The sequence below is a fragment of the Poecilia reticulata genome, linkage group LG13, assembly GCF_000633615.1.
Source record: "Poecilia reticulata strain Guanapo linkage group LG13, Guppy_female_1.0+MT, whole genome shotgun sequence".
NCBI classification, from domain to species: domain Eukaryota; kingdom Metazoa; phylum Chordata; class Actinopteri; order Cyprinodontiformes; family Poeciliidae; genus Poecilia; species Poecilia reticulata.
The window spans coordinates 1,520,926-1,537,368 of record NC_024343.1 but is presented as its reverse complement, the minus strand read 5'-3'; the positions used below and the strand labels follow the sequence as shown (position 1 = coordinate 1,537,368).

Below are 16,443 nucleotides of genomic sequence, written 5' to 3'. Positions count from 1 at the left end.
AATTTAAAACTACTTTCACCCCTGTATATACACACACATATAATACAAGCTAATCTTGCATCAGCAAACGATCCCATACTGTGCGTGAATCCTTAATTCATGATCACAAGATTTAGCAGTTTTTATTCGAATCCACTTTCCCTACTTTACTGATTCAAAATAATGCAAGAGCAGACAATGTACACATTGACATGTGTCTGCAGGATGAGCCATATGTCACTTTGGGACACTACGTGAAGAGTCCTATGCTGATGAATACCTGGGAGCCCTGAGTCAGGCACAGTCTCTCATAAGTGTCCCGTGTCGTTAAGAAGGAGGAACCGGGTCTTCTTAAGCTGCGTTCCCCGGTTGGACCTGCAGAACCCAGCAGCTTCTCATATTTCTCAATATTCTGCAACACCCGTCCATTCATTGGATCTGAGAAAACAAAACGTGTGCAAAGTCACCGAGGCTGGATACAGTATTATTACAAATCATTCATTCTTCTTGAAATCTCCCATAGTTTGTCAAAGATACTGAGTTTGCAAAAACAAAAAGCGGTTTCTGCAAATTTTCTATTTTCTCTTGTTATAAGTGAAATAATCTGCCAGTGGAGTAAGTACTTTTTTATCAATATTCAAGAATTATTGACTTACAACATGATGTACGTTAGTTTTGCCTTATTTCAGTTGCACTAAGATATTTGCACTAGAAACTAGACAAAAATACTTGGTAAGATTTTCTGTTTTTGCTGTTTCTACCAGGAGCAAATTTCATATGTGAGTGAAAATAAATCTAAATCCACAGATAAATTGGGGTTTAGTTGTAACTTGTGGCAAACTTAAAAATGAGATCATGGATTTTCCTTCCACTTTATAATTAACCAATACTTTGTGTCGGTTTATCACAAAGAATTAAGGTTTTAAAACAGCAAAATGTTGAAAACAAAAAAGGTGCAGGCACTGTTCTTATTGTGGGTGAAAGATAGGCGTGGACTCACCGTGATGCAGTAACTCGTGAGACAAACTCAAGGCATACGAGACATTTCCTGTCTGAATCAAACAGAGGGATTTAGAGCAGTCAAACATGAGACCAACGTGTGTTTTCTCTGCTCTCCTACCTTAAAGTGGGAGAAAGCCAGGTGATCCAGAGCGTCCTCTAAGGTCCCTTCGTTCTCAGGACTCCACTCACCCGCGGCTCCCCTGAAGAGACGAACCGACTCCTCCATCCACTGCACCGAGTGGTAGTAGTCTTCCTGCTCATAGGCCACCTGTGCACAATGAAAATGTTACTTTATTCTGATATTAACATGATTTGTTAAGTCAGTATCTTACAAACACTATATCAGGTATTCTGTTGTGTTCCAGCATTCAGGTAAAATTTTAGTCATGAGTCAAACAAGAGCAACAACTGAAGCTCCTTCAGATTCTCCCAGTGCTGCCGTGGATCTTTCATATAAAAACAAATAACAATGCTATTAAGATTTTGACTCCTTCCCATTGAGACAGTCATAATCAATTGCCCATATAATATTTCTACAGTGTATTTGTTCAAATGATCCCATTTATGAAGCTGGAAGCTGGAGCAGTGCTTCACAGACTCTCCCATATATATAGGAAACATAGTTACTTGACTGTGGTATAAGCTGAAAAATACATAATACCGCCCCTTTAAACGAAGCAGTGAATGTGTTTCTGGTCTCTTTGTGATTTCCGGATCATCAACGGCAGAGCTGAGGAGAAATCTGCAACAATAAACATCTAACTGCGGCTCCAGGGAGAAGACCAACTAAATCTGGACTAGGGCCAGATGTGAAGCCATCTGTGGAGCAGTCAAGATGTAATTATAATAGCCTTTTGCATATTTCTCAGGATGCAGCTAAACATGCATCAAAATCAGTTCTCGGACTGATTTATTGTTGTGGGGCCTCACGTAGGCACACTTAAGTTGAAATAAATTGCTCCCTGTAATAAATCGTCTAGTCAACGATTCCCTTATGACGCCTCAGTTCAATTCAATGTGTGTAAAAATAACAAGTTTGAGCATCTGAACACAAGGCACGTGAAAACTCCCAGCACAGACTGGGATCTGGTAAAACCTACAGATGAGTTCAGTTTAAATCTGGGTATAATTGACCACATTACATGCTATGCTTTAGGAACCAATACATTGTTATTGCCCACTGGCTTTTTTTCTCTCTCTCTCTCAGTTAAATTTCTACATGTATATTCAATACAACCGACCTGTTTCCAAAGCTGTAAAACAAATCATTGCCTCAGTAACAGAAGGTTCTCTGTGTTCATTGCTCATCAGCATGAGATAATGTCTTTTCTATAGTAGATTGTCTCTCCCACACTGTGCCCTACCCTTTCACAACGCTGCAGTTATAGTAAAAAAAAAAAAAAAGTAGCATGGAAACACCTTTCTCTATTTTTTTATCCCAGAACAGCTGGGGGATCTGCTCTCTCATAATAGAGATGACTAAGTGAGTTGTTGTAAGAATCCCAGTTCTGAGTGTCAGAACCCCCAACACACATGACTGACAGGCCTGGAATAGAGCCGCTGCAGACCTTAAGAAAAGGAAATTATTCATGCAAAGGGACATTTATGGAATAAATCTATTTTTATTCTATTTTTATTAAAAGATCTAGTCTTTCTATTTGAGTCTCGAGAGAATTTAACAAGGCTGTGCATCCAGTAAATGACAGATAACCACCAGAGATTTGTTTCCTACGCTCAAAAAATTATATGTTGCAATTTCTTTTGTCGTCATTTGCTGCAGATTTAAGTTGCAGTATCAAATTTTCGTTTTAGAAAAATCAGCTTTTTCCCATGTTTATTAAAACTGTCACCTTTATGGTCTGAGACAGATATAAAAAAAAATAAAAATAAAATAAAAATAAAAACTGAGCTCCTTCATCTACTCCCAGTGTGTCTATTACAGTCTGAAAACTACTCTGCTCCTGGCCAAAAACAGCCAATCAGAGCCAGGAGGAGGGTCTCAGCGCTGTCAGTCAACCTAATGTATGCTGCTCAATGTGCTAAAGGTAGAAAAACAACTTACCTTTACAGGAAAACATTTAATCCATCTTTGTCTGCAGTTGGCACTTGGAGCACTGGGAGAAGGCAGAGGAGCTCAGTTTTTTCACGCATTCTCTGTCTTAAATTATACTGTTGTAACATATAGTGCAGCTTTAACAGTGGAAACATATGACTGTTTTTTTGTGTGTTTATTTTTTAATATTTTCCTTCTCTCCTCAGGCAGCTTGTTGTTCTGTTATTTCATGTTCTGTCTTTGGCCTGATCATATTAGCTGTTGGCCCACTTCTGCGAAGCCCACAGTGAAGTTACAGAAAACATGTGCGTGGTCTTTGTCTTGCTAAAACCCTGAACGTCTTGTTCCATTGTGTCACATTCTTACCACAAACCTATGGGTATTTACTGGGATTCTACGTAAACGTACAAGTATAGCATAATTTAAAGACGGACACAAAATGCAGGAGTTTCATAGCAAATAAAAATCTGAAAGGTGTGGCGTGCATAAAGATAGACCTGATCTCAAGACTTTGTAGTAGCACCTTTCAGTGCAGGAACTCTCTACCAGGTTTGTCCAGACATTTCCATTCTTTGCAAATTATCTCAAGCTCACAAAGTGAGTGGAAAGAGTTTATAGATATACTCATCAGGTCTGGACTTTGACTGAGACATTCAAACACATGAACATGTTTGAACCCAAACCATTCCATTCCAGTTCTGGCTGTTTCTTTAGGGGAATTGTCTTTCAGTAAGGTGAACCTGCGCCCTGGTCTGTTTTGTCACCATGTATTTAACTCCAGTCATCTTCCAGTCAACTTTGAATTGCTTCAATGTCCCAGCTGAAGAAAAGCATCTCCAGAACATGATGCTGTCATCACCAGTTTTGGTTTGTGAAGGAATGCCTGGGAATGACTGTGGGAAGTGTTAATTTAATAAATTGTACATAACAGAAGTAAAATATCTAACTTTCTTTTTTTAATTAGCTTTTTCATATTTGTTAAAACTATCATGATGTAGTGATAGTATAAGACAGATAATCTGTGAAAAGTTCGATCTCCTCCAACTTCTCCTCAAGCTGTTATTGTCATCTTAAGAAATGCACTGCTCTCAATCAAAAACAACCAATCAGAAGAGCCAGAAGGAGGGCCTTAGCGCTGCAAATCATGGCAGTGCACTCGCTCCTAAATGTGCTATTGGTGAAGAAACAGCTTACTGTTACAGGAAAACCGTGCTGGCTAGCTTGAGCATTCACAAGAGGCTATGCTAGCTGCAGAGTAGCAGAGAGCAAAGGGGGGTTGAGCAGTGCAATCATGGAGGATTGACAGCACTAAGCCCCACCTCCTGCCTCTGATTGGTTGTTTTTAATTAACACTGGGAGAATTCAACAGAGCTCAATTGTTTCACATGTTATCCGTCTCATTCCATTCGGTCACAACATGGTGACAGTTTTAAAAAAATCAACCTTTTATTAAATGTTACCTACTGCAGCTTTAACACTGCTTTAAGTTCCCCCACAACTTTATACAGAACACATTAAAGTTTGCGGTAGTGATGTAAAAATATGTGGAAAACCTCAGGGGGTGTGAATACTTTTGAATGTGCTGCAGTTACCGTCTATCTAAATTTTTAACACTTTTTATTTCTTCAAAATTTCACTTTTTCCTCCTGGGCTGTGAAAAGTTTGGCGGGTAAAGTTTTAATTGACGGGACTAAACCACAAGTTTGCACCTGAACAAAGCAATCTCACTGATTCACTGCAGAGCTGATATGAATAGGATATGATCTAATGAAGAAAGAATCAGTTTCTCCGTGCGATGGATCACCTTCCCAACCAGGAAGCAGTCGTCACCAGACAGCGAGACGGACACAGCAGGCGAACAGACGTCAATCACACCTTCACCGCTGGCCCTCTGGAAGCGGCCCTTTACCAGACTTGAAACTTGGAGGGAGTACACATCCTGGAGCCTCATCAACCCCTTTGCAGCCCCCCGGAGGTCTTCCACTTTGGGCAAGTGAGCCTCCTCTTCCTTGTATCTGGACCTGAGGGCTGAATGGAGCGTTATTGTAGGCTGAAGTTTGCTTGTGACGGCTAAAAAGCGGAAGAAGTTCAGGTATCATTAGGGAGGAGGGAGAGAGATAGAGCTCACTTTGAACGTTTTCTTGAGCTTCATTGCTGTAGGCGACGTTCAGCCAGTCCGAATGCAGCCGCTTGACGAGCGTGAAGGCCACCAGTGGGTTGGCTGTTGCAGCTGCAGGGCCTTTGTAGAGCTCTGTGTGGAGGTCGGACACTCTGGCATGAAACCTGTGCGAAAGATGAGATCGTGGGTCACAGAAAGGTGAACACATATGGTCCTCATTACACTGGAAAGACTAGAAATGAAAGATGTACTGAACCTGGGTAACACCTGACACCTTCCACAAATACTTCCTTCTCTCTAAACCCATTTGATGTCACAATGCAGCTGTAAGCTTCGATGTATCTTGTTAGCATTTTATATGACGTACCAAAAGAATAATACATGATTCTAAAATTAAATTTGATTTGTAGTCACCATACCTGACTCCATCACCACTCAGGTGGTCTGGTTATGGTCTACTTTGAATCCCCACATAGAGAAGCAGCATTCAGCTTCTATACACTACAAATCTGGAACAAACTTTCAGAAAACTGCAAAGATGCTGAAACACTGAGTTCCTTTAAATCAAGGCTAAAACCCCACCTGTTTACAGATGTCTTTGATAACTAGTAACTGGAACACTGATCAATATATTTTATGTATATTTGCTTGAATATTTGACAAAGGATATATTGCTTGTTTTATAATTCATTGCTGTGAATTGTTTTCTACGGTGGGAAGCTTTTTGAACTGCCTTGTTGCTTAAATGTGCTAAACACATAAAACGTGACTTGACTTTGGATCATTGGCTGGTTCTGGACAGAGAGGAAAATGTGAGCAGCTATTTTAATACTGAAGAAAACACATAAAGAACATATAAAGTGTAGTTTGTTTGTTTTTCCTTTCTCAAGGCCTTGCATAGTTCTGCATCAAAGCATGCCAATAATGACTTTAATTCTGTCACACTTTACAACAAAGAAACTTCCTTTTAGTGGCTAAAAAAAGAGAAAACCACAGGACACATAAATGAAACAGTTAAAAAAAAGAAATAAAAAATAGAAATAGAAGTAGTTGAGCTAAGCTGTATTTAATTCATAAACAAAACGGGTGGAGGCGGCTGCGACAGAGAAATAAACAGATTTCTCATTTCCCATCCTGATGAAAAGTCCTCGACACTGAGTGTGCGTGTACCCAACCTCAACTCAATTCGCCATCACTCACCGCTTGATGTCCTCCAGTCTCTGCTGCTCGCTGTCGATATAACTTCTCAGATACTCAATCAGTTTCCTCTCAACGTCAATGGCTTGCCTCACGTTTTGGAGCGACGTATACATTTCTCCTTCGGYCTGGAAAGCGAGAGCAGCGACAAGGAAGCAGCAGAGATAGAAAGCAGCCGGAGGAGCTTCCATCCCCTCGAAAAGTGAACTCTGTCGTTATCMTGGGATGAGCTGAGCTTCTCACGGCTCCTCATCTGATGACTCGGTTCTGATCTGGGATCGGCTTCTCCGCTCTCTCTGTGAGGAACGTCACCGGAATTAACTCGAATTCACTTCCAATGGGAGCCGTATTGGAAGTTGTAGGAGGCGGAAGGGCAACAATATTTTAAACTATTTAATTTATTAACCGAGGTTTTAAGCACAATTGTTAAAATAAAAAAAATTGTTCCAAAAGTAAGAGCGCCTGTAGCCAGCTTTTTTCTCTACAGCGACGTCTGCTGGTCAAACTGTGCCAGTACTATTAAATCTACAAGCATCTGGCAAAACCAGCTACTCTGTGACTGATCTGTGGATGACAGCAAATAACCACAGTTAACAGACTATATTGTTGATATTGTAAAAAAAAAAAAAAACACACAGAGATCAATTAAAATATGGATTTATTATGCCTTTTCTGTGCAAACATTTTAATAAATAAATTAAACCTCTGATTCATGTAGGCAGCTGGTGCGTCCCACCTGTTCACCCAGCAAGACAAATAAATCAAGTTTACTTTAAATGTATTTTTCACTTATTGGCACTTTCTATTTTTATCTCTACTGTACAACAATTATGCAAAAACAGAATATTTCAACAAAGATAACAGATAAAGGAACACTACTCAAGTTTCATATCAAAACAGCGTAGCCGACTATAAGAAATATAGAACTGGGACTCGTAGAAAAGTAAGAGGAAAGAACAATATTGATCAAACGGGAACAGAATCCTAGAAGGAACAGAATAAAAGAATGAATAAAGGAATAAAAGAAGTAAACTAATGCAAAGGAATGAGCTGACATGGGGAGATCAAGCAAAGTAATTAAGTAAGGAAATGATCAAAACAAAAAAAATAAATGAAATTAAAACACCCACAGATCATATGTACTCAATAAACATATATTGCTTTGTCTTTGACCTATAAAAATGAGCGTTGAATTCTTGTCTCTGCGGCACACTGTACATGTTGAAAGTTAAAATATCTTATAGCCTTTAAAATATGTTGATTTTAGCCTGAAAATCTTTTTATTTGCTTTTCTCTAACTGATTTACACAGCTGATAAACAGCTCTGCACCTTCAGCTGTTCAGTGGTTCACCGGTGAAAGGGTGAGAGGATGAAAGGTCGTCACGGAGCAAAGTTAGCGCAAATACACCTCCGTGGGATTTATGTTTAACTGATGCCGACCTGCAAAAGTTGCTTATCTTTTTCTGCAGAAACTGTGCGCATGTTTGCATAGGTCAAAGCAGTGGTTCCCAAACTTTTTCTCCTGGCCCCCCCCCAGTGGTTTCCAAACATTTTCTGGGCCCCCCTATGGATTACATATAGCCGTCTGGTTGGACGACATTTGTTGGGGGGTGGGAGATTTCTTAGAGACTTCCTGTGTGTCTCTAAGAATGAGGGGTGGGAATCGACTTTTTTTGGGTTCAAAATGAATGTACGTAGCTGGACATAGACAACAACATCGGTAGCCTACAGGCTACTTGTTAAGGGGTCATGTATTGATAATTAGCTAGTCATCTTTTAGTTAACTTTACCTGCATCCAACAGCTTTACTCAACTCAGTCGGTTAGTTTGGGGGGAAAACTGAAAAGTTCTTTGCGTTTTGCTGGTTTGCTGCCATGATTCTAACACACGTGCGTAGCTCTGCACAGCAACAGCAGCAGCAGCAGCAGATCTCCTTCACTGCCGCACAGGTGTAAAAACCAGCACAAGCGTCATTGTGCTCATGTTGCGTTTAAAGGCGGCTCGGAAAAACAGGTTACAACATGTTAACAACGGATTAAACAGTTTCAACTGCTGATAAAAGTGACAGAGGACACAGATATGGGAAGTGTGGAAGCCCCTACTGTATCAAATTGACATAGGAATAACAGAGTTGGCCATTCTAAGATAAAAACCGAACGCACAGCGTTCATGTTTTTTTTTTTCATCCATTCAGATGGCGCCCCACCTAGGGAGCGTGCCCCACAGTTTGGGAACCTCTGGGTCAAAGTAGGGTCAAGGTCAAAGTTTCTGGCTGCAGGAAATTGACAGTTTGATCTCTTTTTGATCATTCCTTTGTCCCAATTAAGATGTATTCATTGGTGTTGCCTAGTAGTTATTTAATGGGTTCTAAAGACCCTGGTGGGCTGCATGGAGTTTGCATGTTCTCCTTGTGCATGTGTGGGTTCTCTCCGGGTACTCAGGCTTGATTGTCCTGTCTGTCTCTGTGTTGCCCGGTGACAGACTGGTGACCTGTCCAGGATGTGGACAGGTTGCCATTGGCTGTCAGGCACCAGGGGAATTGCACAAGGGTAAGAGTATGATCAGTCATCATGGAGCAATGTTAGCGCAGATATACCTCTGTGGGGTTCATGTTTAACAGATGCCGACCTGCAAAAGTTGTTTATCTTGTCTGCGGAAACTGTGCGCATATTTGCATAAATCAAAGTAAAGCAAACTGCCTGATTTCAAGGGTTCAGTCTGTTCTTGTTTGTTTTAGTCTAAAAGGATATTTAGTCCTATAAATTACAGAACCTTTAAGCTTTTCAACTTTTTTGAGCTTCATATTAGGTTATGATGAACTACATAGGTTAGGTGTAGACAGCATCACGGAGAAGCATTGTTGTGTCAGAAAGAATAGGAGTTTCTTAAAGAGACAGAAGCCACTTTCCAGCCATCAGATACGATCATGATGTGAAGTCAAATATGATGTGTTATATTTCATATGTAGCGTTTTCATAACAACTGAAGGTAACATAGTTAGATGATTTTGTTATAAAATATGTGCCTGAAAAATACATGATGCTGCCCCACCACCTCCCCCTTTAAGGATAAAAATAATATTCTGTTTCAGTTTGTTTAACAAAATATTTTCTGAATCTGCTTGGCCCAGAATGCGATGTAGGTCTGAACGGCTGTTCGCGCTGCGCTGAGATTTTCCTTAAGAACGTAAGAAGAAAAGTTTATTGGATTCTTTATCTGTTTGCTATTAACAAAATTGTGGAGAAAAAAAAAAAGATATTTTGTGTCAAAACATCCAGTACGTAGCCCACATCTCTGGGGGTGGGCACCTGTACGTCCTAAAACTAAATGCTATTGGTCAGTTGACGTTTGTTTATTAATTTATTGTGAAAAATATGGGGTGAGCAGAGAAAAGTTAAAACAAAAAATTAGGAAATATGATGTGGAGACACTAAGAATGATTAAGGTGTCAATTAAACATTATAATATAAACAAAGCAGTTATACATTTTTAGTTTTATTTATTTTTTTAAACAAATTAGTTATGTCACCAAATTAAGAACAAGAATTTTTTTTTACAGTAAATCTGTAAAAACGTACAGCAGCAGAGCAGGATTAACGCAGAGGTTAATCATTGTTTTAACTTTTAAAAATGTCACACAGTCAACCTGTAGAAAGTTTTCCACACCATGGAAGCTTTTACATAGTCAGTGAGCAGATTTATTTCAGGTTTGTAGTAAAAGAGGATAAATACTCAGGACTAAAACAATTTATTTTCAAACTGTCAGTTTATATTTGAGTCACTATTTTAAAAAGGGTTTGCCTTTCTTTGAGCAGCAGAGAAACCAGTTTCTAATGTGTTTTCTCAGACTCTGATCCCTGAAGCCATAAATCAGTGGACTGAGAAAGCGAGGTATGAGGATGAAGCAGAAGAAATTTAAGAAGACAATGTCCTCACCCAGCCAGTTTGTGTGGAGCCCAATGAGAGTTATAAATATGGGCTGAGTGAAACCCAGCAAGCACAGAAGCAGCTGGAAGCCGTGCAGCAGCACGGTGTGCATGGCTTTGCTCACTGAAGCTCTGTCCTGCCGCATCTTCCTGGTTTCCATCAAAATCCTCACATAGGTGAAGAGGATGATAACACCCACAACTGCAAATGAAAGTACGTTCACAAAAAGTCGATACAGTTCATGGATTGGGGATGAATTCATGACAGTATTTTTGCAAAGCATGTTTGTAGAGAGGACATCTACAGATTGACCATCTTTCCCAATAAAATACTCAATGATGGGGAATATAAAGCTGATGATCCACAGAGGCAGAGCAATGATCCAGACACGGTCTGAGCGCCAGGAGTTCGGGCACTGCAGAGGGTAAAAAATGGCAACATAACGCTCCAGTGACATGGCAGCCAGGATCAAAGTGGTGTTCTGAAAGGTACCAGTAGACACAAAGAACAGAGGTACACAGAACAGAAGAGGTAACTTGACTTGACCCATCAGAGTGAGAAATGTTAACACAGAAGACACAATGTGTATGGTGTCATTGATCAACAAGTGTGCAAACAGGATATAACGGGAAGTGTCCAAAAATTGTCTGTGAGAGGCAAAGATCTGCAGCATGATGGCGACGAAGCACAGGAAGACACAGAAAAATGGGATCACCACACACACCTTGATGATCACAGAGAAGCTTTTTGGGGAAGTAGCATTGATAGGAACCACGGTCCGATTCTGCATTTTGCTGCTTTGAAGAGATAATTCCTGTTTAAGAAAAACATAGTAAGTAAGTAAGTAAGTAAGTAAGTAAGTAAGTAAACTTAATTTATATAGCACCTTTCACAGACATGAAAATCACAAAGTGCTTTACAAAAATGGAAACACATCAATAATAAAAGAATGTAAAATCAGTGAACACAAAACATCATAAAACTGAGTTTGCACAAAAAGAATGGACGAATATAAAATAGAATCTATTAATGCTCAACATTTTCCCCATTGACCGTATTTCACTCACCTACCAATCCCTTTATCAGTCAGAGGACCTCAGACTTTTCTACTTCTCATGGCGTCTTTGTAGAGATGTGTTTCAGGTTGGATCTCCTCCTTAACTGAAATGTTCAGGTTACGTTCAATTATGTAGACTTGGACACACCACCATCGCCAAGTGTTATTATTCCCATTGGTGATAGATTTCAGAGGGGAGAAAGACTAATGTCAGAGTTTCACAAAGCTTCTTAATAAAGTGAAACTTTCCTACTTATAAAACTAAGAAGAAAACATGATTTAATCTTCCCTGCATCCTGGTTAATAAACTTACATAAACATACATTCTGAAAGGAAATTTACCCAAAATACATTATGCTGCAAATGAAGTTATCCATAAACTTTTTCACATTTCCAACCTCAATAAAGACAACAGGGGTCCCAGGATTGAACCTTGGGGTACCCCACATGTTACTCCGATGAACAGTTACTTATCAAGAGAACACAGTCCCTATTCTTTAACCTAAATTCAAACCACTTTAATTACTGTGCCAGACAGTCCGACTGGACATGTTCATTTCAGCTGAGTGTCAAATGCTGTGCAACAGAAGCGACACTGTGGTTCTTGCAGTCTGTATTCATGTGGATGTCACTGAACATTTTGACTAGGATGGTCTCGGTATTATGATGAGCGGTACTGAAAGCAGGAAAACTAAACCCAAAGATGTCAAAGGATTAATCATTGCTAAGAAAGCAATTACCTATTGAATCACAGCTGCTTCAATAGTTTTGCTGATGAATGTAAGGTTGGACATTGGCCTGTAATTCTGCAGTAGTGACTTGTCCAAATTGTTCTTTCTGATCAGTGATGTGATAATTGCTGTTGATGCAGTCTGGGTTGACAACACCTGATGAGAGGAACGAGTTTACAATTTAATCAGGTCAGATGCAATACAATCCTAGCTGTGCAGCAGTTAAAATCATCTCACTACTGACCTTCGGTCAAGCGGTTTTTAGGCAGTTGAATTTTACCATTGTTTGCAATGGTACGGCTTGGTACAACTTTTGTTACTTTGGGTATAACAGCACATCGCTCCCTCCCTACCTCTTTCTGCCACTGCCCATCTGGTGGCAAGCCAGGAGTTGGAGTAGCAAGTGTTGCCGTGCCGGCTGACGAACAGAGATTGAATGCGTTACTGAGCTTTACAAATGTTTGATTTATTTACAGTGAGGGCATTGAGAGGAATGGGTCTGTTCTTCTCTGACTATGGCTCCGCAGTGCCTTCAACAGTAGTTGAATAGTTGACTGTGTGAGACTCCCTGCAATGCTGAGGAAGTGGGAGAAGCTAATGGTAGCAGACAGACAGATTGCAGCAGATTGTTCTCAATATAAGTATCCAACAACACAGAAAAAGGGTTGCTAGATTTACTAGTTGTTTTTGAAAATAAAAAGTGGCTAGACGAGTCTGAAAAATTGATAAATACAGCGACAAAGTGGATAAGTTGACGACATTGCTTCTTTTGTTCTGATCACAGTGCCACTCTCCCCCTTGCTCATCCCCACACTCAGCTGTGTCTCTTGGCTCTGCCCATTTTGCTGGATTTTTTTCAAAATTTGCTAGGAGCGGGTTCTAGCTTTCAGGTTTCAGGTGGTTGGTTAGTTACACCGTTACAAAAGTTGTGGGGAGGATAACTGGAGGAGGAGCTTAATTGATTAATAATTTATTCTAAGTTTTCTTGGCTGATTTGGTGACTTTTAGCCATTTGATCAACATTGGTTGGTTGATTGTTTAATATTTTCATTGTTTATTTTGTAGACCACAACAATGGTTTTCTTTTCCAGACTCCAGAATTTCACTGACTGGAAGGTCAGCTATGCTTTTAGGAAACAGTTGCAGCTGGCTCTTGTCCAGCTACAAGGGGAGTCGCCGTATTGATCGGTGATGAAATGGTGTTTTTGCTTAGCAAACACTTTCAGATCGGGATTATTGCATAACAGCATGGTCTTGTAAAATGTTCTTTGAAAATTACTTGGTAATAGAGGACTTTGGGGCATTCTAGCTGCTGAGTTAGATCAGTAAGATAGATAGAAGATGGAAAACTCAATAACGGGGAATGTGAAGCTGATGATTCACAGAGGCAGAGTAATGATCCAGATACGGTCTGAGCGCCAGGAGGCCGTGCGCTGCAGAGGGTAGAAAATAGCAACATAACGCTCTAGTGACATGGCAGCCAGAATCAAAGTGGTGTTCAAAAAGGTGCTGGTAGACGGTGGAACGCACGAAATGGATAAGGATGCCGGCCTTTCGGCCAGTGGTGCTTGTTGCCCGCAGCACTGTGGCAGCTGGAGAGCTTCAATCTAGGGGCCAAGCAGAGGAGCTTGGAGTTTGACTGCCGACGTCAGAGGAGCTTGGAGCTTGGGGATCAGCAGCTGCTGAAGGTCCTTAAAATTCTCCCCTTAAGATTGGGGCATGTCTTAAACCCACGTGGGGGCTCAGGAAGGAAACCCATGGAGGAGCTTGGGTGCAGGGTACCCACTTACTGGCACAGGGGACTGAGGCGGGTTGTCCTCGACCGCCTTGGATACTGAAGAACATTGTGGAGTTCAGGGGATGAGTAGCCTGGACCCCAGGAGCTAGCCATGCAGCCTGAGAGTTTGGTTGGGGGTACAGATCCTTTTGCTGTTAAGTCCAGTGTCAGAGTTTGGTCCACATTGCCGGCAGTTAGTCAAACTCATTTCTGGTGAGAGTTGGACTCTGCCAAGGCAAGCATTCTTTTGAACTCTAAACACAAATACAATTTATTTCTACAACAAAGCTCAGATTAACCTTAGTTTTGCTTTATAATTAACATTTCACAAATTAATTTTCTCTAAGTCATAAAGGAGAGGTCGGGCTTTCTTCAAGAAAATGTATTTATTTCAAACAGGTTTTAAAAAACAATTGAACAGAAAAGTAGGACAGAGAAAAACATGTGCATACATGACCAAGAACAAAATAATTTGTTTACCACTTTTGTTTGAAAATGAGTAGGAAATATTAACTTATAAAAAATATTTATATAGGAAGTGCAGAGAGGGTTCAGCAACACAGGAAGATTTCATTTTAATAGCATCACACAGTTAATTTATAAGACTTTTCCACACAATGAAAACTTTTGCGTTGTAACTTATTAGATTTTCTTACAATTACAAAAAGACTAATTCTGCAAACAAGTAAACTTGTTATTGTTAACTCTTGACTATACATCATTAAAGTGTGCAAAATTAGCAAAAAACTTGTCAGAAGATTTTGCTACTCGAAGATGGTGTAGGAACGTTGTTAATTATATGATGTTTTTTCTATTAAGGCAGTGTTTTTACGTTACTTCAGATGATATTGTTATTAAAATATGTATATATTTTTGACATACCTCCCACCTAAGTGTAAGAGCACAGTAGAGAATGTGAACCATTAGGTACTTGTACCGAAAGACTCCCTGGTTACAAAATGATGAAAAATATCATTTGGAAGTAACAAAATTTTCCATAATTAACTGTAAAACTTCTGTAATGATGTTACTATCATTTACAATAACAAGTCTACTGTTTCAAAATAGACTTGGTTAACAGCTGTTTCGCTTAAGGATCTGCACATATTGTGTTTGTACAGGACTGAAACATATTTTTAAACTCAGTTCATAACTGATTAAAATCTTAGTCACTATTTGAAGAAGGGCTTATCTCTCTTTGACCAGCAGAGAAACCTGTTTTCAATGTGCTTTTTCAGACTCTGATCCCTGAAGCCATAAATTAGCGGACTGAGAAAGCGAGGTATCAGGATGAAGCAGAAATAATTAAAAAAAGCGACATCCTCAGCTGGCCAGTTTGTATGGAGCCCAATGAGAGTTTCAGCAATTGGCTGAGTAAAAGCCAGCAAGCACAGCAGCAGCTGGAAGCCGTGCAGCAGCACGGTGTGCATGGCTTTGCTCACTGAAGCTCTGTGCTGCCGCATCTTCCTGGTTTCCATCACGATCCTCACATAAGTGAAGAGGATGATAACACTTACCACTGCAAAGAAAAGTACATTCACAACGAACCGATATAGTCCCTGGATGGGTGACGAGTTAATAACAGCAGGTTTGCAAAGGATGTTGGTAGAGAGGACATCTACAGTGAGAGTATGCTTCCCGATGGAAAACTCAATAATGGGGAATGTGAAGCTGATGATCCACAGAGGCAGAATAATGATCCAGATACGGTCTGAGCGCCAGGAGGATGGGCACTGCAGAGGGTAGAAAATGGAAACATAACGTTCCAGTGACATGGCAGCCAGAATCAAAGTGGTGTTCTGAAAGGTACCAGTAGATACAAAGAGCATCGGGACACAGAACAGAAAAGGTAACTTGACCTGACTCATCACACAGAGGAAGAGTAGCACAGAAGATAGGATCTGGAGGGTGTCATTGATCAGCATGTGTGCAAACAGGATGTAACGGGAAGTGTCCAAAAACTGTTTATGAGAGGCAAAGATCTGCAGCATGACAGCGATGAAGTACAGGAAGACGCAGAACAACGGGATCACCACACACACCTTGACGATCACAGAGAAGCTTTTTGGGGACGTTTCATTGACAGAAAGTTCAGTCCGATTCTGCATTTTGCTGCTCTGAACAGATAATTCCTATTTCAGAAAAACACAGTAAATTTCAGTTTACACAAAAAGAATTAAAGAATACATATGCGCAACATTTTCCCCATTGATCATCCTTCACTCACCTATCAATCCGTTTATCAGCCAGAGGAGCTCAGACTGTTCTGCTTCACATGACGTCTTTGTAGAGATGTGTTTCATCTATCACCTCCTTAACTCAGATGTTCAAGTCATTTTCCACTATGTAGGCTTGGACCTGATTCCTCTAGAGACACACCACCATCGCCAAGTGTTGTGATTCTAATTAGCAACAGATTTCAGAGGAGAGAAGAGGTCACAACAAAGTTTCACAAAAGATACAAAAGTGAAACTTTCCATCCAGCTGATAAAACTAGGAAGAAGTTATCTTCTTTGCAAATATCTTGGTAAGACAACCCTACACTTTACATTCTGAAAGGAAATTTATCTAAATACTTTGTGATGCAAGTATAGATATCC

At 40.1% G+C, this 16,443-nt stretch overlaps 3 protein-coding genes across 6 annotated transcripts in view; all 3 read right to left on the bottom strand.

Moving 5' to 3' along the window:
* p4ha3 (prolyl 4-hydroxylase, alpha polypeptide III) overlaps positions 1–6,725 on the bottom strand; it is a 13,987-nt gene extending 7,262 nt beyond the window's left edge. For 3 of the 4 annotated variants that reach the window (XR_535114.2, XR_535113.2, XM_008424888.2), the window contains exons 1-6: positions 6,354–6,720; positions 5,163–5,317; positions 4,839–5,062; positions 1,100–1,249; positions 980–1,031; positions 260–417 (exon numbers count right to left, since the gene is read on the bottom strand). Coding sequence is in view for 2 of the 4 variants with exons in the window: in XM_008424888.2 (XP_008423110.1) it covers positions 260–417; positions 980–1,031; positions 1,100–1,249; positions 4,839–5,062; positions 5,163–5,317; positions 6,354–6,541 (927 nt within the window). In the remaining 2 variants the exon portion in view is untranslated. Of the gene's footprint in view, positions 1–259; positions 418–979; positions 1,032–1,099; positions 1,250–4,838; positions 5,063–5,162; positions 5,318–6,353 lie in introns of all 4 variants that reach the window. The other variant, XM_008424889.2, reaches the window with a different exon arrangement.
* A 3,407-nt stretch (positions 6,726–10,132) lies between these two features.
* On the bottom strand, positions 10,133–11,421 carry LOC103474187 (olfactory receptor 2AJ1-like). Its single transcript, XM_008424988.1, has 2 exons — positions 11,346–11,421; positions 10,133–11,092 (listed from the first exon to the last, which is right to left on the bottom strand). The coding sequence occupies exon 2, from the start codon at positions 11,066–11,068 to the stop codon at positions 10,133–10,135; it is 936 nt and encodes a 311-aa protein (XP_008423210.1). The 5' UTR covers positions 11,069–11,092; positions 11,346–11,421.
* Positions 11,422–14,351: 2,930 nt separating this feature from the next.
* LOC103474133 (olfactory receptor 13C8-like) lies at positions 14,352–16,179 on the bottom strand. The gene is made up of 2 exons (XM_008424886.2): positions 16,071–16,179; positions 14,352–15,975 (listed from the first exon to the last, which is right to left on the bottom strand). The coding sequence occupies exon 2, from the start codon at positions 15,949–15,951 to the stop codon at positions 15,016–15,018; it is 936 nt and encodes a 311-aa protein (XP_008423108.1). The 5' UTR covers positions 15,952–15,975; positions 16,071–16,179; the 3' UTR covers positions 14,352–15,015.
* Positions 16,180–16,443: the final 264 nt, after the last annotated feature.